General features: G+C 44.6%; 1 protein-coding gene across 6 annotated transcripts in view; it reads left to right on the forward strand.

Moving 5' to 3' along the window:
• The window catches only part of Esr2 (estrogen receptor 2), a 66,181-nt gene that overhangs the window by 6,911 nt on the left and 32,674 nt on the right, over positions 1-26,596 (forward strand). For 3 of the 6 annotated variants that reach the window (XM_038338210.1, XM_038338214.1, XM_038338215.1), the window contains exons 1-4: positions 7,454-8,129; positions 13,235-13,343; positions 16,671-17,123; positions 18,720-18,892. In XM_038338210.1, the coding sequence (XP_038194138.1) occupies positions 16,705-17,123; positions 18,720-18,892 (592 nt within the window). In that variant the 5' untranslated portion in view covers positions 7,454-8,129; positions 13,235-13,343; positions 16,671-16,704. Of the gene's footprint in view, positions 1-7,453; positions 8,130-13,234; positions 13,344-16,522; positions 16,582-16,670; positions 17,124-18,719; positions 18,893-26,596 lie in introns of those variants that run through there. The other 3 variants (XM_038338211.1, XM_038338213.1, XM_038338212.1) reach the window with 3 other exon arrangements.

Here is a 26,596-nt window from a genome sequence, read left to right on the forward strand (position 1 = left end):
CTCTTTTCCGTCGATCTCGGGTATCTTGTTCTAGGAATGCAAGCCGCTAAGACAAAGACTGAGGGAAATGAAGCTGATGGGGGCATGAATGGCAGCTGTGTCTTCCTTGTGTGAGAGCAAGTATGCTCATAGTTCTTCCTGTCTCAGACACTTAAAGCGTTATGGCTTTCTGCATTAAGGGGGCATCCTTAAAGACATAAATGCACTAGGCAAACAGCATCCTCAAAGACAAGTGTCTTATGAAAGAATAAATGGACCGTTGACTGTCAGAGAAATTTTAAGATGAAAATAACTGAAGAAGATGTCAAGAATTTTCTCTCCTAAATTATATTTTAGAGTGAATCGGGGGTGGGAGAGTACAGGCAGGTGGAGAGGAACAGGATGGGGTTCTGCTGACAAGGCCATGAAATAGTAACCCTGGCAGCAGACATTCGGAGACCCCGGTGGTATCAGTGTAATAATGGAATTTCTTTCCCAGAAGGAAGTGGATATGGACCAGTATCCAAGGCCAGGCATCCGTGTTCCTGCAGATGTAAATCCGGTTTTTTTCCTTAAAACGTGGTAATATTACCTTTTACTTTTTATTCTTTTAAAATTGACACATAGTTCGGGCTGGAGAGATGGCTCAGTGGTTAAGAGCATTGACTGTTCTTCCAGAGGACCTGGGTTTGATTCCCAGCATCCACATGGTGGCTCACAACTGTCTGTAACTCCAGTCCCAGGGGATCAGATGCCCTCTTCTGACCTCTGAACACACCAGGCATACACATGGTACACAGACATATATTAGGGCAAAACACCCATTCACATAAACAACTGATGCACAATCTTGTACATCTACCCATAGGGTACGGTGTACCATTTGAACAGGTGTGTATGATGTGTGATGATCAGGATGCTCCTTTCTTCGTGGTGTTGGGGGGGATTCAGGATTGACAGTTATCATTTCTTTGTGTGGGGGCAGGGTCTCCCATAACTCAGTTTGACCTTAAGTTCCTCACATATGATCTTTAACTCCTGATCCTCCTCCTCCTCCCTCTCACGTGCTCCCCTTACCTGCATGCACCCCCATACCTGGTTTCCCTACCTATCCTGAGATACACAGTAAGTTGCAGGTAGTTACAGTTGCCCTACTGTGCTGTTGAATGCAAGAATGTACTCATCCTTTTTAACTATGATTTTTGTGCCCTTGGTAAACCTCAGAAGATCTGGATTTAAAAAAAAAAAAAAGAAGAATTTATACGACGTTTATCTCTACAGTCTGTTGGTATGGGACAATATGGCAGCAGTGTGTGTGTGTGTGTGTGTGTGTGTGTGTGTGTGATGTGCACATGTATAGGCAGGTGTGGAAGTCAAGAGCTTGTGGGAGCTGGCTCTTTCCTCTTTCTTTTTAGTTAAGTTTCAGTCTATTGGTGGTAAATTTGCTCTTACCCACTGAGCCATCTTTTGGGTTCAATATGAGACATTTCTAATATCTTTCTCTAATGGGTGAAAAATTTGAAGACGTTAAATACATTAGAAATAGAGAAAAAAGGTCAATTTTAAAAGAAGATTGAACTACAGAATCAGACACTCTTATTAGAATCTGTGGCCTCTTAACCACGTCCATCTATGTAACCGTTCTCCCTCCTGACCTCATTTTGGGGACTGTTACACTGTCTGGCCTGTTATTAATACTGTTTTATTCTGAGCCACAAGAGGTAAGGGTGCTGAATTTCCAGAATTGGGTTTGAGTCATTTATGCATTTGCGTCTTACAATTTGCCACCGTTTTTGGAGGCTTGTTAGCATTTCCTTCTTAAATGTGTGTGTGCGCAGTCACACCGGGGGCTGGTTCCCCTTCTAGATGGTGTGAGAGCACCGTCTGAGAGCTGAGGGTGAGGCCAGGGATGTCCATTCTTCAGGCTGTTTGGTTTCAAATGACTTGAACAGGAGCAACTCAAGGCATCTGAGAGACTTGGGTGGAGCTCCAACCCCTTCAGGGAGCTGCACCGAAGTTGTTTTGCCTGCTTATTTACAGACATCAAAGGATAAGATCGAGACATGTATGGGTGACTTGCAGAGAGCCGGCTGCAGAAGCCAGTTGCCCAGGTGGGTCGTTTCAACTTCAGGTCAGAGGAATCTTGTTTTGTGGCCTGGGTACATAGGTATCAAGTTAGGTCCTCATTGCGGCTACGTCCTGGGGCACGTATCAAATATAGACCGGTAAAGAGTTGAGTTATATGGTTATACTCGTAGGTAGTCAGAACTTGACCAGATTTCACACAGCACCACCCTGTTCTACAGGACAATCTGCTTCAGGTTATGTCACATATAAGACAAACATAGAAGGGGGCTGGAGAGATGGCTCAGCGGTTAAGAGCATTGCCTGCTCTTCCAAAGATCCTGAGTTCAATTCCCAGCAAACACATGGTGGCTCACAACCATCTGTAATGGGGTCTGATGCCCTCTTCTGGCCTGTAGGCATACACACAGAATATTGTATACATAATAAATAAATAAATAAAATGCACTGACTGCTTGGGAATTAAAAAAAAAAGAAAGAAAACGTAGACATGAAGTGGGAAGGTTAGCAGGTGTGTAGATGAACTTGGCATGGAGCATCTGTTTAGACATATGTATGTAGGAACACTTCTCTCTGAGCCTCGGTTTCCCCATCTGTTGAAAGGGCTGGGTAGATGTTCAATAAACATTGCGTTCATTTTTATTACCACGGAGATGTGAGAGTTCTACTCAAACTCAGCCCCCAAATATTGTCACACTGTTATAATAGTACTGCGTCTTCTCCTGGGAATCACTCCAAGAGCTTAGACACTAATGAAGAAAAAACTTTTATAATGACACACACCAGTTCTGGCTAGCGCACAAAAAGGGCCCAGCCATGAACAGAATCACCCTCCCCCTAATCAGCCTGTGCAGTTCGTCAGCCCCAAGTTACACTTTGAATAATTAAACATGTTTTGCAGAGACAGAAATTTCAAGGTTTGGCTGTTTGGAAATATGGGGAGATTGAGAATATGAAAATATTGTCATAGTTATTCCGAGACAGGCCAGGACTGCTTTTCCCGAGCAGCTATTAGCCAGGGCCGCTCCGTCTGCCTGGCAGAACTATGATCTTGATAAGAGGCAGCGGGTTCACACTGGGTTCGCTTAGCACCGCCTGCCAGGGTCATCTCTAGACTGCTTGGCACTAAATCTTACTTTTGTGTAACTTAACCTTTTCTAGGCAAGTTTATTGGTTAGTCCCTTATAATACCTGTTTGTTACCTGTTTCCTCCTTCACCATTGCATGAGGTCTGACTTCAGAGCAGTGGAGATGACCCCCGGCATTACGCAATGCCTTTGCTGCCACTCATTGCCAACGAAGGTAATCTAACCACAAGTGTGGGCTCTACCCCTTCAGATCCTTTTGAAACAGACCAGGTTATAAGCCCAGAATGTGGAGTAGGTCTGATCCTCTGCTTCAGAACAAGAACATCCAGGATCCCTCTCCCCCGGCTCGCACTCAGAAGAGAAAGAGGAATGATCCAGAGGCATGCCTTAGCATGACCCCAGCCTAGTAGTCATTTTTTGGGATCGTCCATCCTCTTCAGTAATTTTTTTTGCGTCAGCCTTTTCTCCCTTGCCTCAAACGGTCCGTTTGTTTTGCCTCTTCGCTATTTCTTACAGAAATGCTCCCCCATCCATTTCCTCTGATCTTCCAAAAGAAACCTTTACGAATGCCTGAATGGACAGAGCCGGGACTGTGGGATTGTGGAGGATGCCAGAGGTACAAGATGGGCCCTGCAGTCAGCGGCAAAGGTGAGCGGTGCACTGCGGAGAGGCGGGGCACACGTTCTGTAGAGCTGATGTCCTCGGCAGAGGCAGAGTGGATGGGGCCAGGGCTGTCTTTCCTTTCTTCAAGCTCTCAGCTCTTCAGTGGAGCAGACATCATCAGAGGCAGGATGAGAAAGCGGCGAATCTGTTATCATCCCTCCCTGTGGCAAAAAGTATATCTGTTAGCAATGGGATTGTTTGCTATCTCCAGGTCACCCACATCACACTTCAAGTTAATCTAGACTCACTAGGAGCATGAGTAGACAGAACACACATCAGTTCATTAGAAGGTGGTGTGTATGTGCTGGGGGTGTGGTTCCATCTTGGAGCAGGCGCATGTCATCTGCAGAGCCCTGGGGTCCCTCCTTAGCACCGAGAAGAGCAGCGAAACAAGCTAGCAAACTGATGTTGCTCATCATGTGTAATGTGACTTGTTGAAGGGAGGCCTCTTGCTGGTTCCTGGCTGCTCAGCCCCGAAATAACCACACAGAAACTGTATTATTTAAATCACTGCTTGGCCCATTAGCTCTAGCTTCTTATTGGCTAACTCTTACATCTCAGTTTAACCCATCCATTAATCTGTGCATTACCATGAGGTTGTGGCCTACCAACTAAAGTTACGGTGGGCTGCATGGCTTCTCTCTCTGACTCTGTCTTTTTTTCTCCCAGCATTCAGTTTAGTTTTCCCTGCCTACCTAAGTTCTGCCCTATCAACAGGGCAAGGCAGTTTCTTTATTAACCAATGGTATTCACAGCATACAAAAGGGAATACCACATCGATGACTGGATGCTAATAATTCAGTATTCAGTGCTTTAGCTGGGCAGTGATGAGGCATGCCTTTAATCCCAGCCCCCAGGAGGCAGCGCTAGGCGGATTTCTGTGAGTTCAAGGCCAGCCTGGTCTACAGACAGAGTTCCAGGACAGCCAGGGCTACACAGAGAAACCCTGTCTTGAACAACAACAACAACAACAAATCTTCTTCCTGAAGATAATTACTAGTGAGTAGCCTAGCCCAGTCTCTGTTGTAGGTATTGTAGAGGACAGGTAGACCCTTCCTGGTCACACCACATGAATGCTTTGAGAGGCTGCTTGCAGACGAGATAGACAAGACTGTGACCCCGCTAAGCAAAAGCACCGTTCTCACCACTAGGTTGCAGGGTGCTTTTTGGTCTAACCCTTGGCATTCACTGTCTCAAGAACCCCTTCTTCGTTTTGGCCATGGTTCAGGTAGACTGGGGTAACCACCCTTTTGCTGTGCATCCGAGCAGACAAAGAGCCCATCTGAGTACCATTCTCTTTCCTGACAGACAGAATGAGTCAGAAAGGCAATTCCATCACCTCCATTCATTCTCTTTGCTTTAGACGTCCTGCAATGATAATGTCTGGGGCAATAAGTGGCACACTGTGGGCGTTTGAGGACCTTTAAAGAGAGAACGTGCTGCCCCCATGGGTAGGGCACTTTCTGAAGGAAGCATGACAGTGAGCTGAGGGCTCCACACTGCTGGAACTCAATAGACACTGGTTTCCCGTGTGGCAAGAGATGCTGGGAGGGCATCTGTGTTCCACACAGAATAAACCTGCTTATTTCTGAGTCACTGTAGATGTGGTTTAAATGGACACAGAACACGGCTTTAGGCTCTGCCCTGGGTTCAAGTCCTTCTTGGCTACTCACAAGCCTTGTGATCCTAGGAAGATCACTCAGTCTTCATGAATATCTATTTTCCCATTCATAAATTAGAATAATTAAGGATAGGGTTTGCTCTATAAGGCAGGCATGGCAAGAGGATTGTAGATTTGAATTTGGAAGCAACCTGGGCTACATAGTGAGTTTAAGGCTAGCCTGGGCTATATAATTAGACTCTCTCAAAAAATTAAAAAAGGAAGGAATGAAGGAAAAGGAAGAATTTTTGTATGCTTAGTGTGTATAAAGTAGATCACACATATACATGTGTTGGTTAGCTAGAGTCATCTGAGAAGAGGAAACTTCAGTTGGGAAAGTTTATCCATAAGGTTGGCCTGGAGGCAGTCTTGTGGGCTGTTTTCATGGTTAATGGTTGCTGTAGGAGAGTCCAGGCCATTGTAGGTGGTGCCAGACTGGGCAGGTGGTCCTGGGTTGCATAGGAAAACAGGCAGAGCAAGCTAGGAGGTCCAAGCCTGTAAGCAGCACCCCTCCATGGCGTCTGCATCAGCTCCTGCCTCCAGGTTCCTGCCCTGACCTCCCCTCATTATGGACTGCAGCTGTAAGCTGAAATAATCTCTTTCCTCCCCAAGCTGCTTTTGGTTTTGCTGTTTATCACACCAATGGAAATCTAGTTAAGACATACGTGCGCACATACGCGCGGACACAAAAGCACACACGCGCGCGCGCGCGCGCACACACACACACACACACACACACAGTTAAATGTCCAGTAAGTGATCTCTGTGTATAAAAACCACTATTGATACTGGGCTCAACCTTATCTTGTAGCTTCACATAGTGGATATAAACTCTGAGGGCCTCCAGGCCTTATCAGGAAGGTGGAGCCAGTGTTACCTGCCTCTCAGAACTGGCCTAAGGATTAAGTGAGATGCTGTGCAGTCTGGCTTGCTTGTTTTCTTTCCCTCGACCCACCTTTACCTACCTCTTGGCTCTTGACTGAGATTCCTTCACTGACATTCCATTCCAGAAGTTTTTTTTTTTTTTAAATTAAAAACGTATGATTGTATGTGTGTATAATATATGTGTGTGTGAATGTGCACATTTTGGTCACGTTCAAATAGCTGAGGTTGGCATTGTACAAGTTTCCCTCCAAATGCTCCCTTGGTCTTCCTCTATTAGATTACCATCCATCAAGAACCATGTCCGGGGTCTGGAGAGACAGCTCAGCTGTTAAGAGAGCGTGCTTCTCTTGCATAGAATGTGAATTCTGTTCCCAGCACCCACGCCCACGAGCTCACACCCTCCTGTAACTCCAGCTCCACGGAATCTCACACCTATAGTCTCTGTGGGCATCGGCATGCAGGTGCACATACCCACGTGCACATAATTTAAACGATAAAAAGACCTTTAAAACCCTTCGTAAACAAGTCCCCTGGATGCCTGTGGATGGTTTGATGACTAATTAGGTATACATGTGACACCAAGTTGGCCTGCGGGTCGTTTGTTTTCCTTTTAACTTTGTCACCAATGACTGCCTTAAAGCCAATTGTTTCTCACAGACTAAGATAGGATGGCAATCTTTGCATAGTGGGGCCACTTCCAGGTGGGTGGTAAGGCTGACAACGTAGATCTGGGAAAATCGGGGTTGCCATCAGGGGGCGCCAGAGATTCTCGCCGCCAAGGAGGGAGGAACTCAGTAAAACTGCGGGCGGATTTTCTCCAGGTGAATTCCAGGAGGCACGGGGATCTTGGACCTAATCCAATACCTTTTTTCCCTCCCTCCTTCCCTCCCTCCGTCCCTCCCTTCCTTCCTCCCTCCCTCCCTTCCTTCCTCCCTCCCTCCCTCCCTCTCCCCACCCCAGCCCAGCCGGCAGATTCTGATAGATGAGCCGGTGGCCTTGCCTTTCTGGGGGCTCAAGCTAACCCTTCCTGCAAAGGGATGTATCTGGCTTCATTATTCCGTTATTACTTCCTATTTCGATGCTTTACCCGAACCCAGGGCTTGGACCATGCTTCTCAAGAATAGCTGTCAGACTTAAGCATTTAATGACACCCACGTCGGTCAAAGTCCGGAGTCAGGATCAAGTATGGACCCGCACTGTCAACTCCAGAATCCCTGGGGACCTGGTCAGAATGCCCATTCTCTGGCCCTATCTCTGTCCTCCATTGTCAGTCTCTTGGGAAGGGAGGGGGTGTCCCTAGTGGGTGACCCTGAGATGATTGGAAGCGGACATCCAGTGGATCTGGAGGCGCAGCGCAGGAGTGCGGGAGATCTCCGGCTCCGGGATCGTGGTCACGTGGGTTCTTTAGCTAACCACCCACTCCCTCTTCACCGTCTTTAAAAGGAAGACGAACTAACGCCGTTAGTCGTGGGTAATCTTTGCAGTCTCTGCAGCTGCTGGTCTTTCTGAAACGAACTCCCAGGTCCCTGCCTCCTCCGAGGCTTCTAGAACCACCTCTTGAAACTTCCCGGGAGTAGAGGAGGTGGGGAGCCCGGCCCGGAGGAAGCTGCTTGTGCTGCGACTGGCATCCTTGGCATCCGCTCTGAGTAGAGTCTGGCAGCCACCGCAGGGCTGAGCGACAGCTAGTGAACTGCAAGTCCCGCGCGGGGACCGAGGAAAGCACGTGTCTGCACGTAGAGAATGCAAAAAAGAGAATGTTTACCTGCCAGGTAAGTGCCCTTTTGCGCAGAGTGTGGTTTCCCTGACGGTGCGGATCTCCGCAACGGGAAGCCAGCAATATTTAGAACAATAAAGGGGCCGCGGGATGGATGCGACTGTCTCGAACACTCCTGGGAGCACAAATTTTATTGACATTTGGGTTGGTTGTGTGACTATAAATGTCTTTTTATAAAGAGAAAATCCCCGTGGTTTTCCTGGGAAAATCCTGGGAATTTTCCTGGGAAAATTCCGTGGGTTCCTGGCAGTGGGTTAAATGATGATGCTTCTTGCCCAAGCATCGTGGACCAGAGAGGATGTGCCTGTCTCAGGCAGGTGTCATAGCTTGAAAATGAGTCGATTGGCAATCCTTAGTCGTGGCAGAAATAGATTTTTTTTTTCCTTTCCGGATAGGCTGAGCTCTGTTAAATCCGATCTCTCTTATGTGCCGGCGAGGAAGCTAACTGTTGCTTCTTCACGGTTACCTCTGGTGACTGTTTCAGAGCAGAAGTGGAAAATTAGGTCAGGCGAATATTGTTTTTGTGTGTGGAAAACAAAACTTTGAATTTGAGCGGAGCTCTGTTCAGAAAGAGAGCTTGATGATTTTTCTTACATTTTAGAAGGCAGACTGGTGTGGCACGCAGCACAACAGGAGGACGGAATTTTGTTGTATTTCAAGTGGTCTTTTGTGTGTGTGTATGAGCATTTCACTTGAAATTTCATTTTTGCTGTAATGATCCTCTCTCTCCGTGTAGCTATTTGAAAAGTGAAGGGGAAGATTAACGAATCTATGGGGACAATGAAAAGTGTGACAGATACTTAAAGCGCTTTCTTTCCCAAGAAAGCCCACAAAGTGGTTCTCAACCCGTGGGTCGTGACCCCTGGGCAAACCTCTATCCCCCAAGATATTTGCATTACGATTCATAACTTTGGCAAAATTACAGTTATGAAGTAGCATTTTATGTGGTATAATTTTATAATTGGGGTCCCCACAGCACGAGGAACTGTGTTAAAGGGTCACAGCACCGGAAAGGTTGAGAACCACTGCTCTAACCGGCGTTCTGTCGGAAGGAAAAGATCACCAAGTGTTAAAGAAGAAACTTAAGGGCTCACTCTGTTTTATGTTCAGAAGTTTTCTAGATGAATCTGAAAGTCTTGTTTGAAAAGCCGTGTTAGAAGTCACACTTAAGCCTTACTCAAGATGTATAAGTGTTTGAAATAAACAAAAAGCACACATAGGACTGTTTCAGGGTGAGCTTGAGGAGCCCAAATGGATCTACTCAGATTCGACATTTCTCAGAAATGTCGAAAAATTCTTCATATAAAAAGGTAAAGCTTAGTACTAAATTCAACCTATCAAATATATAATTTGCCTTTAATAGACATTATGTACCTTGTGGAGACTAAAACACTGTAATTCAACAGGCAATGCCTTAAAATATATTTCATGATAAAATGTTAGTTGATGTTCCAAATCATCTTATGCAATGTATTAGAAAGTGATTACATAAAATTCTGAGGCAATCATTTGCTGGTAAGTTTTTGTTGATTGTATGCAAAGCCCTTGAAAACTAAATATTTAGATATTAGATTTCATAATTCGGTGTTTAGTACATTGTGATAGACACTTGAAAAATTATGCTTATTACAGTATTATTTACAGACAGTTGAATTTAAGCTTTAAAAAAATACCACTCTAAGAATTTTGATAGAGAAGGATTAGCTTTTTCTCATTTTGGAAGATATACATATAGTTTTAAAGAGTTGTATGCAAGTCAATTATTAGTGGTCAGTTATTTTAGAGTAAATTTTCTTGGTTCCTAATATGAAATTTATTGAGGACCTTAATATTTTGCTTTGGAAAAGATACATATGAAGGTAGTAATTGCTAAATAGAAACACACAAGAATGCTTGATGCTTAAAAGATATTCCTAAAGGAATGTGGCTCAGTTGGTGGAGAACTTGACACAAATGCACAAAGCCCTGGCCTCCATCCACAGCATCACACAAATCAGGCGTGGTGGTTCTTATCTATTATCCTACAACTCAGAATATAGAAGCGGAAAGATCAGGGAGTTTAAGGATGCCCTTGGCTACATAGCAACTTTTAGGCCAGCTTGGGCTACATGAGATCTTGTCTTAGAGAAGAAAGGAGTTGGAAGAGAAATGCATTTATGTGTATTTTTCTTATCTGTGAAATTCTCTCTGGTGAGTATAAACTGGAGTGTTTGATTAGAATGCTTAGGGAGGAGGAGGCAGGTGGACAGGCGGAGGAAAATGATGGTGACCTGTCAAAGTTATCCCATCTGCAGGCCCAGGATGCCTCACTCAGGGGAGGTGACATTTTGTCCACACACACACACACACACACACACACACACACACACAGAGAGAGAGAGAGAGAGAGCAGACAGGCTCCTAGCAGCCCTGCTGTCTGGGCGGCTTGTGGTGGTGGGCTTCTGTCAAACACAGGTTTAAAAAGTAAAATTCAGAAGTAAGATTTCATGGTCAGAAATCACTTGATCTTCAGTTGTCTGGGAATCCTGACCAATGTGAGAGGCGTGCCCAGTGTTGTGTCAGCGGGCTGGCATCACCCTCTGATACCTAGCAGAATGCTCTTAGCACATGCCACTTCCTTTCTCCCTTGGAGCACCGTGAAAAGGGGCATCCCACAATGTTTCTCACCTCTGTTGAAAAGGATATGAAAGTTCAAGGAGTTTATGTGGTTTGTCTAGGAGCTGGAGGCTGGAAACAAGTGTTGTGTTCTGTCCACTGGGCCAGGATACACATGAATGAATACACATAGGCTGGCTGGTGATCGTTTCTCTCCTTTTGCTGGATTTGTAAGTCTGTCTGCTCTTCGTGGAATGCCGTGTTATTTCCGGGCCAACCTTTTCCTTCTCCGCAAATCCACTGTCAAAAGATCTCCTGGGTGAATTGGGAGTGTGGGGGTCATGGGCGAGGGCAGAAGAGGAAGGAGAGAAAAGGAGGGGAGTGGAGAAAAATGTAGAGCTCAATTAAAAAGAATCCACTTTCAATATTGGGGTTTTTAAAAAGTTATTATTATTTTTTTTAGCTTGAGATCCAAAATGTGTTTCCCAGTTAGTACTTTAGCACGCCATGCATAACCCTGAGTGTACAAAAGCTTCTCCGAGGCTGTGATTTAGGAAGAAAAGCTCTGTTACCAGTGATTGTGCTACTAGTTATCCAAGATGCGACATGAATCTGGACCTATCGAAAGCTGTTCAGCCAAAGGCCGAGCCTAGTTCTGACAGCCGCCCTCCCGCAGTGGCTCTCAGCCATCCCGTGTGGGCTGGGTCTTTGTAGAAAAACTGCAGAAATGGACTGGTGATAACGCTAGCATATGAGCTCGCTGTTGTCTAGGTGACATTGTCGTGGCAGCTGGCTGATGCCTATGTGATCTTGGCACTTGCCTTTCCATGGCGTGTGCCTGAGGAAAAGGGACGATGGGATCAGTTCTCTGTTGTTTTTAAATTTTATGTTCATATACACCTGAACAAGGGAAAGCGTTTTTTCAAGTTCATGTCTTTCCCTGGGACTGTTCCTTATTTTTTGTGTATATGGACGTGTGTGGGTATACATGTGCACATGTATGTGCATGTACACACATGTGCCAGCCAGAGGATAACCTCAGCTGCTGCTCTTCTTCAGGTACTGTCCATTTTGAAAAAAAAATTAATTTAAATTATTATTTAAGTGTTTTAAGCTGGGTGGTAGTGGTACACACATTTAATCCTAGCACTCAGGAGGCAGAGGCAAGTGGATCTCTGTGAGTTCGAGGCCAGCCTGGTCTACAGAGTGAGTTCCAAGACAGGCTCCAAAGCTACACAGAGAAACTCTATCTCAAAAAGCAAAATTAAAAATATAAATAAATATTTTATTATTTATGTATAGGGGTATGTGTATGTACATATATGTGCATAAGCATGTGGTACCTGTGGAAGCCTGCAGAAGGTGGCAGGTCCTCTGGGGCTGGAGTTGTAGGCTGTAGTGAGCAACGTGATGCGGGTGCTGGGAACTGAATTTCGGTCCTCTGAAAGAGTAGCAAGCGCTCTTAACCCCTGAGCCATCTGTCCAGCCCAATTTAAGTTGTTATTATTATTATTATTATTATTGTATGTATGTAGGCATGATGTCTGGGAGAGTGTGGGGATGTTCATGCCAGGACTCTGTGCATCTGGAAGTTAGAGGATAACTTTTCTCATATTCTCCTGTGGGTTCTGGCGATCAAACTCAGTCTGCTTAGGAAGCAAGTGGTTTTACCCACTGAGCCTTCTCATTGTCTCCTCCTTGGTGTTTTGTTTGTTTGTTTTTTGAGATGGAGTCGCTCATTGGCTTGGTATGGACCATTGTGAAGCCTTTCATGTAGAGTCTTGTATTGAACTTGGACCTTCATATTTGTAGACTGATAATACCAACTAAGTTATCTCCTCAATCCAGTTACTTCACATGTCTTAGAAGGCCTGGATGAAGGGCTGGAGAGATAACTCAGTAGTTAAAAGCACTCACTGCTTTTTCAGAAGACCAGGGTTCAATTCCCAGCACCCACCTGGTGGCTCACAACTGCTTGTGACTCCAGTTCCAGGAGAGCTTCTGGTTTCTTTGGGTACCAGATACACGCTCAGTGCACAGACGTACACGAGCAAAACCACTCATTCACAGAAGAATAAGAAGAAATAAATCTTAAATAAGAGGCCTGGTGAGAAGAAAACACAGCCAAGCTTTCTGATGGTTGCTATGTGGAGTCTGCTGAAGTTGGGACGCTGAAGTGTTAACTACATTGCTTTTGGAAATGAAAACTTAAGACCCTGTAGATTCAGAAAGATCTTGTTTGATCACAAGGCTAACATTGTATCAAACCATTTACATTTAGTTACATTTTTGTTAACAGTATCATCTTGAAGTCCGTTTCTCAGATTTGTTTGAATTTTACTGTTCTCTTGGCTTATAATTTCCTGAATTTAATTATTTTCCATGTGACAGTTCAGACTACTGTGTCTGTTCTTTATAGAGAAAGAATTGCTCCTTATTCTGAAAAAGTTTGGTGGCATTTTTGCCTATTTGTTGGTTGACTTTTTGTTTTTGTTTACTGGACAGGCTCACGGGGCATAGCTCTAGATGGCCTGGGACTAAATCTGCAGAACAAGCTGGACTTCCACTTGCAGCTCTAACTCTTGTCTCTGCCGCTCCAGTGCTAGGAGTACAGGTGTGTGCCACCGTACCGGGTCACTCAGTGATACTCTATATAGAGAGGTCATCAAGGGCTGGGGATGTGGCTTCGTCGGTCGAGGTTGTCCAGCATGTATGAAGCTGGGCTTGCTCCACAGTACCACATACACTGGGTATGGTTGTGTACATCTTTAATTGCAGACCTGGGGAGGCAGAAGAGTTCAAGGTCATCATTAATTACATAGCAAGTTCAATACCAGCCTGGATTACGCGACACACTGATTCAACAAACAAACAAACAAACAAACAAAGGCAGGCCCGGAGAGGTGACCTGGTGACTAAAAGCACAATCATGAGAACCAAAATTCTAACCCCGGCACCGGTGTAACAAGCTACATATCCTATGCATGCTTGTGATCTCAACTTCAAGAGGGATGGAGATAGGAGACTAGGGTTTGGAGCTTGCATCCTAGCAGAGAAAAACTTGAGACCTAGATTTAGGGAGTGAAAGAATAGGTGGGCATAGGCATAGGATAATGGAGGACACCCAACAACTCCTCTGGCCTCCATGGGTGTACACAGGTGCTTGTACCTGCACATATATGTACATATACACACATGTGCATGTGCACACACAAATAAATACATAAAAAAATCTTTTAAAAAGGTAGTGACCATACTCATTTTTGGACATAATTTTTTTTTTTTTTTTTTTTTTTTTTGGTTTTTCGAGACAGGGTTTCTCTGTAGCTTTGAAGCCTATCCTGGAACTAGCTCTTGTAGACCAGGCTGGTCTCGAACTCACAGAGATCCGCCTGCCTCTGCCTCCCGAGTGCTGGGATTAAAGGCGTGCGCCACCACCGCCCGGCTTGGACATAATTTTTATTTGCCAATTGGATCTGTTATTTTGACTTTTTATTTTTTTAAATGTTCAAGGAATTTAAATTTTAATTATTGCCTCCATATTTTATGTATAAATACAATTGCTATGCATGTCAAGAGCTTATTATTTTGCTCTCAGTTGTTAGGAAGTGCCCTGTTTAAAGCACTTTAATGTGTTTTGGTTAAGGATTTGGCAGCATCAGACATGCTCCGATGATACAGCCAAACAGCGCACTGAAGTATGATCACAGAGCTGAAATCTACAGTGAGGGGTGGGTTAAGATAGGACTGGGCCTTGAGAGATGGCTCTGTGGTTAAGAACATTTGCTGTTCTTTCAAAGGACCTCATTATAACCCACCAGATTTCCCCTACCTTTGAATCTTTGGGTTGCTTGTTCTGTTGGTATCGCAGTCTTGCTCAAATCAGAACATAGAGTTATATGATACTGTCAACAAGGGAAGTTTAATACAAAGAAATACTAACTATAAGAAGAGATAAGGCCGGGCAGTGGTGGCATATGCCTTTAACCCCAGCACTTGGAAGGCAGAGGCAGGTGAATCTCTGGGTCGAGGCCAGAGTAGATGCCTGGTCTACAGAGCGAGTTCCAGGACAGGCCTCAAAGCTACAGAGAAACCCTGTTTTGAAAAACCAAAACCAACAAAACAAAACAAAACAAAACAAAAATCCCTGAAGTATCTATCTACACTTGGTCTGCTTTGCTAGAGACAGTGGTGGCACATGTCTTTAATCCCAGCACTTGGGAAGCAGAGGCAGGTGGATCTCTGTGAGTTTGAGGCCAGCCTGGTCTACAAGAGCTAGTTCCAGGACAGTTAAGGTTGTTACACAGAGCAACCCTATCTCAAAAAACATAAAACAACCTAATGAACTTTGTAGAGATTCTTTCGGCCCCTTAGCGCTGAGGGAGAGTACCCACGCTGGAGAATATCCAACTCTGATGGAGTTTAGAGCTTGCTGGACAAGGTGAGGTTTGGCTATTGACTCGCAGACATGACTCGCTGTGATGTCTGCGGGTTTAAAGGACCTAGGGTTGCTGATTAAGCCATCGGTCCCCCCTCTAAAGTGCAGTTCAGTGGTTGGCGGCCAGAAACCAAGTCATGCAAACAAAGTGGGAATCTGGGTTCCCTCAAGGGCAGAAGGCCTTCAGAGCAGGTAAGTTGTCAGGGTGGCGAGGCTTGTGCAATGGGTGACTCTACAGAGTTCAGCCTTTGGGTCATAGTCCAGAGGGATGCCTGTGGAAAGGCCATTGCCACACCGACTACAAGGCTGCCAAGAGATCCACCCTGGATTCTCACATTCATACTGCCTGCCATGGCCAGCAGTTGCAGCTAGCCTTTGTCCCATGGTGTCTCTTTTGCTCCCTCTACTGAGCTCACTTTGGTCTTAATAGAAATTCTGTTTTTTCTTTTTTCTATTTTTTAATATAAATCCTATATTGAAGGCTGCTTTTAAAGTTTAGAGGCAATAGACTGACAAAATCCTGTGTGTGTGTGTGTGTGTGTGTGTGTGTGGGTGAGAGAGAGAGAGAGAGAGAGAGAGAGATAGAGAGAGAGACAGAGAGAGAGAGAGCGAGGGAGGGAGAGAGAGGGAGAGAGAGAGGGAGAGAGGGAGGGAGGGAGGGAGGGAGGGAGGGAGGGAGGGAGAGAGAGAGAGAGAGAGAGAGAGAAAGGAGAGAGAGCAAGAGTGGGCGCAGGGGCGCTGTGGTATGTGTTCACCTCTGTAGGACAGCTCTCAGACAATCTCACTTTCCACCCTGGGTTCTGGGATTGAACTCCCATCATCAGGCTTGGGCAGCAAACACTTTTGCCCACTGAGTCATTTTGCCCCGTTTTTTTCTTTTTCTGAGCTATAGTATCATATAACCCATGTTGATCTTGAACTCCTGACAAGTGGATGACCTGTACTTCTGCTCCTTCTGCCTCTACCTCCTGAATACTGGGTTTACAAAGTTCTTCTACCATCCCTGGTTTATGCAATGCTAGGGATCAAAGTCAAGGCCTCCTGTTCTGTGTGCGAGCTTGGCAAGTATTCTACCATCTATACTATATTCCCATTCCCAAGTTCTTTGTTTTCTTTCTTTTAATAAAAAAAGATTTATTTATTACATATACAATATTCTGCCTGTAGGCCAGAAGAGGGCACCAGATCTCATTACAGATGGTTGTGAGTCACCTTGTGGTTGCTGGGAATTGAGCTCAGGACCTCTAGAAGAAGAGCCAGCTTAATCTCTGAGCCATCTCTCCAGCCGCCTTCTCTCTTCTCTTCTCCTCTTTTCTTCTCTTCTGTTTTGACACTGTGTCTCACTCTGTAGCCCAAGCAGGCCCGGAACTAGAAATCCTCCTGCCTCAGCCTCCTTGAGTGCTGGAGATTGTAGGTAAGCACCATTGCCTCCAGCTAAAATGAATATTTCTCAGTTACTCTTGTAGGGTGAACTAACTAAACATTGTTTGCTTTCCTTTGCAGCTATTACACCTGCCCTTGAGTCTCTGAGAACACAATGTCCGTCTGTACACCTTCCCACAAGGAGTCTTCTCAGCTGCTACCTGCTCAAGACATGGATATCAAAAACTCACCATCGAGCCTTAATTCCCCTGCTTCCTACAACTGTAGCCAGTCCATCCTGCCACTGGAGCATGGCCCCATCTATATCCCTTCCTCCTATGTGGAGAACCGCCACGAATACTCAGCAATGGCATTCTACAGTCCAGCTGTAGTAAATTATAGTGTTCCCAGCAGCACCAATAGCCTGGAAGGCGGGCCTGTTCGACAGACCACAAGCCCAAATGTGCTATGGCCAGCTTCTGGACACCTCTCTCCTTTAGCGGCCCATTGTCAGTCATCGCTTCTGTATGCAGAGCCTCAAAAGAGTCCTTGGTATGAAGCAAGATCACTAGAACACACCTTACCTGTGAACAGGTAAAGCCCTGTCTTCATCTAAGTCATGGATGGTGGCATGATCCTCACTTCCCAGTTTAGTAAGAAGAAAGACATGTGGTAGACAGGGTCTTTATTTTGTCACTTGCTTAGGATACCGGAGACATATTGCTCTGTCCTATTCTGATAGTCTAGTTCTTATTAAAAAGCTGTGCTTATGGATGGGTATTTGGAGAAAGTACATTGTAATGCATGTTCTCTTTATGCAACAGTCATCAAACTTAAATCAGTTGGGTATTGGTGAAGGTGTTGGGTTTTAAATGTTTGTTCATTCATTCGTTTGTTTCTTACAGTCAGATTAGAGTCTTACTGTCAAATGATGGGTAACTCACTGTTGATGACAAATTGTTTCCAGGATGAAAGTCACCACGGTAGCACTACAACTTCCGCGATGTAGCCACGCAGCGCCAGGAAAGATAATGGGAGTAGGCCATAGTGAGGAGCCCAGGCGGTGCTTTCTAGGGATCAAGGAGGAACTCACTGTAGGAGCAAAACAAACTGATCCCCAAATGCATGGCCAAGCGACAGATTACTTCTGTCTCATTTGTAAGACTTTTGGTGCTAACAGTGACTGTAGAGGGAGAGAATGGCGTATGAATAAGTGGCAGGAAGAAATGGATTTCTGGAAGAAGAGTACTGAGTTATGACACGCCGACTAGTAAGTGCATTGCTTGCAGGGTGTGGTAGCACACTCCTTTGATCCTAGCATTCAGGAGGTGAAGACAAATGGATCTCAAAGTTTGCGGCCAGCCTGGTCTACATAGTGAGTTCCAGGACAGCCAGGCCTGCTTAGAGAGATTCTGCCTCAAAAAATAAATAAGAAGAGCATTGCTTTCAGACATTGTCATAAAACTTAGAGGAAATAGGAGCTGGAGCGTCCATCTCAGTGCTAGGGGGTGTGTTTCATTTTTGTGAGGCTCTGGGTCCACCCCAGAACCCCAAAACCCAGCACCTCTGAGCCCCAAACCACATCAAAACAACCTTTGAGAAAATATTACACAGTAATTAAAGTTTTTCTTCTTAATCTTTTTATTTATTGGTATGATAAATATAAAAACTGTGGGCCACATCTTACGATAAATACTTTTCACTTACTTATTGTTTAAAGGATGACATTTTCATAACCTCTTAAATTCTCATTAAAGTCCTGCTAATATTTAGACAAACTTACCATCAGGAAGGTTTCTGTCATTTCTAAATTAATCAGACCTCTACTATCTCCCTTCCCAGAAGAAACATGTGGCAAAATCAGTAACTAGGGGGGCGGGTTCCACTGTCCCTGATGCTCCTCTGAGGAGCACTTAATCCTTAAAACTACTGAGCTGCCATCTCCTTCAGCCTCCTGAGGACCTGTGCACACTGCCAACGTCCTCAAATGCCATTCAGCCCCCACATTGGGCTCTCTGTGATCTGATGACAGGTTTCTGGAAGGCAAAGAGATTACATTTGGCAAAGTTCATGTTATCTGTCTGTCCGTCCGTCCATCCGTCCGTCCGTCCGTCCATCCATCCATCTCTGGAAAGCCCTTGTTCTCTCTTTCGTGCCCTTTTACGATGTCTGTTTTCTCTGCTTCCCCAGAGAGACACTGAAAAGGAAGCTTAGCGGGGGCAGTTATGCCAGCACTGTTACGAGTCCGAACTCAAAGAGGGATGCTCACTTCTGCGCGGTCTGCAGCGATTATGCATCTGGGTATCACTATGGCGTCTGGTCGTGTGAAGGATGTAAGGCCTTTTTTAAAAGAAGCATTCAAGGTACAAGACCATGACACACCACTACTTCAGTTTTCACATGCTGGCTGGCAAGCCACTTTGCAGAGATGACCTGATAGAAGTGTCACTGTTGGCCTGGCTGGTACACTTCATGAACTTGAGCAGCTCAGATGAACATGCGTGTTAGGGAGTGGGTTGAGTGGGGGTGTATGGGTCCTCGGACTGCATGTTTTATAGGGGTCAGTTTTTCCTTACATTACCTAACTAGGGAGTGGGGGTGTAGAAAAGGAGGGACAATATCTATTTACCACATTGTAAAGATAATGCTTTGGAGAAAAAAAAATAAACTGGACTCACTAGGAGCTCTGAAGGCTGTCTGTCTGTCTGTCTGTCTGTCTGTCTTTGTATTTTCTTAGGTTTAATATAAGGCATGCTTATGGCGTGATGGTAGGCTGGCTCCTGAAGGAAAGAGAATAAATATAATTTATGGGAACGGTCAGGAATCAGGAATTAACTGTAGCAGACTTTGAGAAGTGTGCCGTCCTTAGACTTGCGGCATGGCCTTTGCAATCCCCAGTTTTTAGTCTGGCACTAGAGTATCTCCATGACCTTCACTGGAGTCCTTGCTGGCAGTTGTTTACTTGGTGCAAACTTGTTCATGATGCGTTTCTGCTAAAACATCTTTTTATTGTGTGTGTGTTGGGGGAGCGCATACATATAACGATAAGGACAATGTGCCGGAGTCATTTCTGACCTTCCAATATGTGAGTCTTGGGACTCCAACTTAGGTCATAACGCTTGGCAGTAGGTGCCTTTACTCATAAAGCCTGCGAGTTTTTTGTTTGTTTGTTTAATAACATTTTTAATACCCTTGAAGCTGTGTGCACCTGGCTTCGAGGCTGCTCAGTCTTTGCTGTTTCTCCCTCATTAGTCACCTCTCCTTCCAGCCCTGATACACTGAAGTCACTTAGTTTTAAAGATATTTGTTATAGAATATAACAAATTATTTTAAGGTGTGCTACTTTTGTTTATGCTCTGGAACTTTTGTTTAATGATGCAAAGATGTGTTTGATTAAATAAAATTCACCTGCAGTCAGGAGGCTGCGTCAGCAACTAGCTGACAGGAAGTGGTAGGGAGGAGCCAGGTGGAGAAGGGTTTATAAGGAGGGGCGAGAAAAAGCACGAGGACTTCGTGAGAAACGGGAGCAGGTGAGCTGCTTGCTATTCAGTCTCTCTGGGAAGCAGGATTCTACCTCAATCTTTGGATCCTGAGTTCTTTAGTGGGACAGAGATTTAGATACGTTCTTTTAGTAGCTTTGAAAGAGTTGGTACCTGAGGGAACAGAATTTCCTCAAGGCAGTGGCCTCTGCCGCCGAACCACTGCTGGTAGCGGCCAAATTGCAGCTGCTGACTTGGATAGCTGTAACTTAAAAGGCAGTAACCATTAAAAAAGAGGACAACAGATATTTATTGTTTATGTGTGTGGAATGATGCATGTGCATGGAGGAGTGCATGTATACATATGTGCGTGTGTTTGGAAGGGTGCATGTGCATGGAGGAGTGCATGTATATATATGTGCATGTGTGTGGAAGGATGCATGTGCACGAAGGATGCACATGTGTATGTGTCGCAGAACACATGTACATGTGTGCTGCATGTGTGTAGTGTGTGTATGTAGGAGCTCATATGCATATGTATGGAGCCTACAGATAGACATGAGGTATTTTCTTCTATTCTCAATCTTTATTTTTAAAATACTATTTTACTTTATAAGTATGAAGGTCTAACCAGCACGTTTGTTTGTGTCTCTATATGCTGGTATCCAGGAGGCCAAAGGGGGGCATCAGATTCTTTGGAAATGGAATTTCAGCATGTTGTAAGCTCTCATATGGGTGCTGGGAATTGAACCTGAGTCCTCTGTAAGAGCAGCAAGTGCCCTTAACCACTGAACCGTCTGCCCAGCTCTTTGTTTTTTTAGCAGTGTCTTTCACTGAACCTGGAGTGTGTTGGGGGCAAGTTCTCGGAATCCTCCTGTGTCTGCCTCCTGATGCTGAGATTGCAGGCAGGGACACCTAGGTGCTTGGGGGGTCTGTATCCGAGTCTGTATGCATTTGATTCATGGGCATCTCCCAGCCCCAGTCACTTTCTTCTTGACTTCTTTCTGTTCTGTCCGCTCTGTCCTCTCCCTTTCAGCTTCCTCTCAAGCGATCCTTTTGAGTTTCTCTCCTACCCACACTGCAGTGCCCAGTTCTCAGCTAATTAATACCAACACAGGGGGATATTGGTGTGAAAGTGACAAGTTATCTTGTCCATTGGTAATTCTAGATTAATAGGGCATTTTACCGGAAGCGAAGAAGCACCAGTAATACCCGAAGGCTGGGGACTGGCATGAAGGTGAAGAGCCATCTCTCTACGTGTCCCTGATGTGTACCCTGTACAGAGGGCCCTCCTGTTTGTCCTGGTGTTACCACCACCCTGTCTCCTTTCCGGGGCAGTAATCGTATTTGTGGAGAATGGTAGTGGTGGAATACATTCGTTAAGTATTTTTTCAAAATATTTATTTATTATGTATACAATATTCTGTCTGTGTGTATGTCTGCAGGCCAGAAGAGGGCACCAGACCCCTTTACAGATGGTTGTGAGCCACCATGTGGTTGCTGGGAATTGAACTCAGGACCTTTGGAAGAGCAGGCAATGCTCTTAACCTCTGAGCCATCTCTCCAGCCCCTCGTTAAGTATTTTTATTTGTGGTCACTGCAGCAATAGATCAGAAAGCCAGATCTGGTTCCCCCTATATAGTCAGAGCAATTCAGATTTCTGAAATTCAGATTTGAAAGCTTTTTGTTTGCTTGCTTGTTTTCATTTGGGTTGACAATGTAGTTTAGGCTAGCCTGGAACTCTACATAGCCCGAGCTAGTCTCTAACAAAAATATTCACTGGGGCAGGAGAGACGGCTCAGTGATTAAGAGTACTGGCTGCTCTTCCAGAGAACCTGGGTTCAATTCCTAACACCACATGGTAGCTCTCAACCATCTGTGGCACCAGTCCCAGAAAATCTGATGTCCTCTTCTGGTCTCCATGGGCCCTGCACACATGTAGTGGACAGACATACATGAAGGCAAAACACCCATAGACATAAAAAAAACTTTTAAAGGTATTCGTTATTATATGTGTGTGATGTCTGCACGTGTGCGTCGTAATGTCTGCACGTGTGTGGGGGAGGGGTGAATGTAATGGTCTGAGTGTACAGGTCAGAGGCAAACTCGCGTCTCCAGGTGAAATGGCAGTAACTTTCACCAGCTGAGCTGTCTTGCCGGCCCCACCTCACTTTTTAAGATAAGGTCCATCACTGAAGTTAGACCTCACTAATTTGATTAGACTATCTGTCCACCGAGCTCTACGGATCTATGTCTTCCTCCCCAGATGGGCTTCTAGAGCCCAGCACCCTGCCTCACTTTTCACATAGGTACTGGGGACTCGAACTCAGCTTTTGAAGCCAGATCTTTCCCGACTGAATCACCCTTTTTGGCCCTTGAGTCCTGTATCTTGCTGAGGCTCCAGAATCACTTCTTGACCTATTCCAAGCAGCTATGTCCTTTAAAAAGAAACTGTCCTCATTTGCTGTGTAGGAAATACATGGCAGCTGGGAATATCTGTGGACCTTGAGAATTTAGCCGCCTTTGTTGACAATAAAATTCCCTCTCGTTAGTCTTTTCTGTCTCATCAGCCAGGACGCCACATTCTAAGCACGCGGAAAGAAAAATTCGTGACCAAACAATTGTTTAAGGCCCAGACAACCCTTTCACTGTGCTCTTTATATCTTTGGCATAAGTAGTTTGCAATAATTGAAAATTGCAGCTTAGTTTCTTAAAATGGTCTCAGATAGGCCAGCATGTTACACCAGTAACTTCAGAGGTTGATTGCATTTAACTTTAGATTTTATTTTTATGTTTGAGACAAGGTCCCAGGTAGCCCAGGCTGACCTTGAACCCATTATTAGCCAAGACTGAACCCAGGGCTTTTTCATGAGTTCAAGGCAAGCCCTCTACCAACTATGCTATGCCCCCAACTCACAGCGTAGCTTTTAACCCTTCACAGGCTTTCCTAGTTTTCAGCTTTCCTTGCTCGCTTGTTTGGTAAACTGCTTGCCCAGGTCTTAGTGCGCTGGCGGCTGTGTGGCGCTGGGCATCCTATCGGTAGTGGCCTTGCTGAACTTGTCACATAATGAGCTGCCAGGCACCAAATACTGCATTTCTCTCCTGGGCTATGGAGCACAGAGAAGGGGTCATGGAGGGAGCCTACTTGTCACTTCTGGTCCAAATTAAGGCATAGTTTTGCTTGTTTGTTTTTGTTTTTTGAGACAGAGTTTTGGCTAGCCTGAAATGCACTCTGTAGACCAGGCTGGCCTCAAACTCATAGAAAGCCACCTGCCTCTGCCTCCCAAGTACTGGGAATAAAGGTGTGTGCCACCGCCTACCTTAGTTTAAAAAGCTTTTTCTTTTAATTCTACTTCCTATTGGCATTCTTTCAAGAAACATTAGTGGAGCCGTGGATTAGGTTGTGTGCCACAGAACACAAAGCAATGGCTCTTGCTCACTGCTGGAGAGCAGCAGCTTCTTGAAAGATGAGTTTGTAGAAAGGATTGGGCTCATACTGTGTATGCCTAGAGCTTCATATTTGTGTGTGTGTTCAGGTACATGTGCATATGTGTGAGTGTGTATACATGCCCATCTGGACATCAGACGCTAACACTGGGTGTCTTTCTCCATTGCTCTCCATCTTATTTTTGGAGTCAGGGTTTCTTACTGGGCCAGTTGCCTCCTAGGGAGCTACAGAGGTCCCTCCTGTCCCCAGTGCTGGTGTTATAGGTATGTCCCTGGCTTTTACACTGGTGCTGGGGATCAAACTTGGGTCTCTCATGCTGTGTGACTAACCGTCTTAAGCTTGTCCTTATGCTGACTGACCGAACCCTATCCCCAGCCCTGTGTTCTTGTTCACATCATTTGGTTGGCAAGAATTTCTCTGTTGTTGACGTCCTAAAAGCCATTCTCACAACTGTTACCATTCAACCTTATAGATTAATTGCTTTATCTTTGCTGTTGAAGATATTATCGGTTATTTTTATTGTTTGTATTTGTTTATAAAACATTGAGAAAATGGGTTCCTTTTGATGTCGTCTTAGAACAGACGGGTAAGGTCAGAGTGTCATGTCAATATTTAAAGTCCTTCTTGCCCACTCTTTCTTTTTTCTTTTTGGTCATCTTCTCATGTAGCCCAGGCTGGCCTCAAACTTGTGGATAGCCTTAAACTCCTGAACCTCTTGCTTCTGCCTCACAAGTGCCTGGAGTACATATATGAGCAACCTTAACTGGTTTCATATTTAAAATTCTTGATAGTTTTTATTAACTGTTTCTCAGAAAGGCACAAAAATGATTTTTTTGGCTAGTGAAATGTGAATGAGCTTTGCTGTTTTGTCTTGAGGCGGGGTCTCTGGTAGCCAAGGCTGACTTTGAATGCATGACCTTGAATTTCTGATCCTCCAGCCACCACTTGGCTGTGCTCACAGTGTAGTGTGTGCTATCATGTCCCTGTTTGTGTAGTGCAGAGAAGGGAACCCAGGACCTCGGATGGGAGGCAGGGACTCTAACAAATGAGCCCCCTCAGACCCGTGACAGCTTTGTTTTGCTTACCAAGTTCTTGATAGTATTGAGAGTATCCCATTGGCTCTGATTTATTTTTAAAGATAGGGCCTTGCAAAGCTGTTCGACTTGGCCTTGAACTCACTGCATAGCTGGCTTTAAGCCCTTCCAGATTCTGGCTCTCCCAAGTTGACTTTACGATTGACATGCAGAAATATCTAATCATAAAATGGTCAAATCTTATCAGCACTGATAGTCTTAAATATAGTTTTTAAATTTTAGGTCTTTTGACACTGGGAAATTATGTAAACTTGTACTTAATTTGTAATGGTTGACTTTTACATGCTATTATTTAATTGAAAAAAGAAGCATTTTGGCATATTGAAAAAAACCAAGTGTATTGATCTCTAAAATATATTTTTTCATATTTTGTTGATTTAAACCTTTTGTTTTTTTTTTTCATTGATTTGAAACATGGGAGCTGGGCTGCAGATATGGATGGATCAGCTATGAAGAGAGTTCCAAGCCAAACTGAGCTACAGCACAGCCTGGTTTCAAGGGAATTGTAGTTTGAAATATAACTTACACACTGTAAAATTTCCCTATTTATATCATTCATGTTTCTAAGTTTTGAACATATATAACTGGCACCATAATAAAGACCTGGATGTTTTCAGCTGACAGTCTTTCCTGTTTCATACTGGCTCCCCAGGCTGGTGGAACAGCTGGTCTGTTTCCTGTCGCTGTGGTTTGTCTTCTCTACTGGGTCATGTAAGAGAATCATAAAGTATACAACTGGGTGGGGACTGGAGCTAGAGTGTTTGGCTAGCATGCATGAAGCCCCGGGTTCAATCTCCTTTCTTGGGAGGTGGAGGCAGGAAAAAAAAATTAGAAGTCTGAGGGTATACTCAACTGCATAGCAAGACCAAAGCCTGGGCTACATGAGACTTTTATTTATTTATTTATTTGTTTGTTTGTTTGTTTGTTTGTTTTTGGGGGAGGGGTGAATAGCCCTTTGTGTTTGCTTTCCTTTACTGTAAGCTGTTGTTTTGCAATGCTGTGCTGTTGAAAGCATTGTATCCTGATGCATAGACACTTCAGTCTGTTTAGCCCTTCATTTAGGTGCTTTTCAGCTTATGTGATTTCAGATAAAAAAAAAATCACTCAGTATATAATTTCTCCTTCTTAAAAATTAAGGAAAGTGTTAAACCTATGAGATCTCTTGGGAGAAATCTTTCTATCTCCCCCCCCTTCTCTTTCTCTCTCTTCCTCTTCCTCCTCTTCCTCCTCCTCCTCCTCCTTCTTTTTTTTTTTTTTTTTGCTAGGGTTCACTGTGTAGCTAGTCCTGGCTGTCCTTGAATTCATTATGTAGCCAGGCTGTCTCAAACTCATAGATATTTGCCAACCTCTGCCTAAAGGAAGCTTTTGTTGTTGTCAATTTGTTTCTTTATTATGTGTGTGTGTTGTTAATTTGTTTACTTATTTGTGTGTGTATGTGCGTGTGTAGCATGGCCAGTTTGTGGAAATCAAAAGATAACTTGCAGGAATTGGTTCTCTCCTTCTACCATGTGGATCTAGGGCCAACTGAGCCATCTCGTCAATGCTATTTTTATTTTAAAAAGTATTATTGTGCATCTTACAGACATGTGTGCATGTATTCATGTGTGCATGCGTTCAGGTACTTGCATACCACAGCATGCTATGGAGCTTAGCGGCCAGCTCTAGGCATCGATGTAGTTTGCGAGGCTTATACATCAAGGTCTTTAACCCACAGCGGTCCTGCAGACCCAGGGGAATCTTTGTCATTGTTTTCATATCAGGAAACGGTTTATGTCTTTTTACAAATTAGTTTTGTTTTGACTCTTGCTATGATAACCAAGCTCTCCTGAAACTTACTGTGTAGAGTAGGCTGGCTTGAAACTCACAATCAGTGGTGGCGCACGCCTTTAATCCCAGCACTCAGGAGGCAGAGGCAGGCGGATCTCTGAGTTTGAGGCCAGCCTAGTGTACAGAGTGAGTTCCAGGACAGCCAAGGCTATTACACAGAGAAGCCCTGTCCTGAAAAAAACAATAAAATACATAATTTAAGATGACTTTGAACCCTGG

The sequence above is a fragment of the Arvicola amphibius genome, chromosome 7, assembly GCF_903992535.2.
Source record: "Arvicola amphibius chromosome 7, mArvAmp1.2, whole genome shotgun sequence".
In the NCBI taxonomy this organism is placed as follows: Eukaryota; Metazoa; Chordata; class Mammalia; order Rodentia; family Cricetidae; genus Arvicola; species Arvicola amphibius.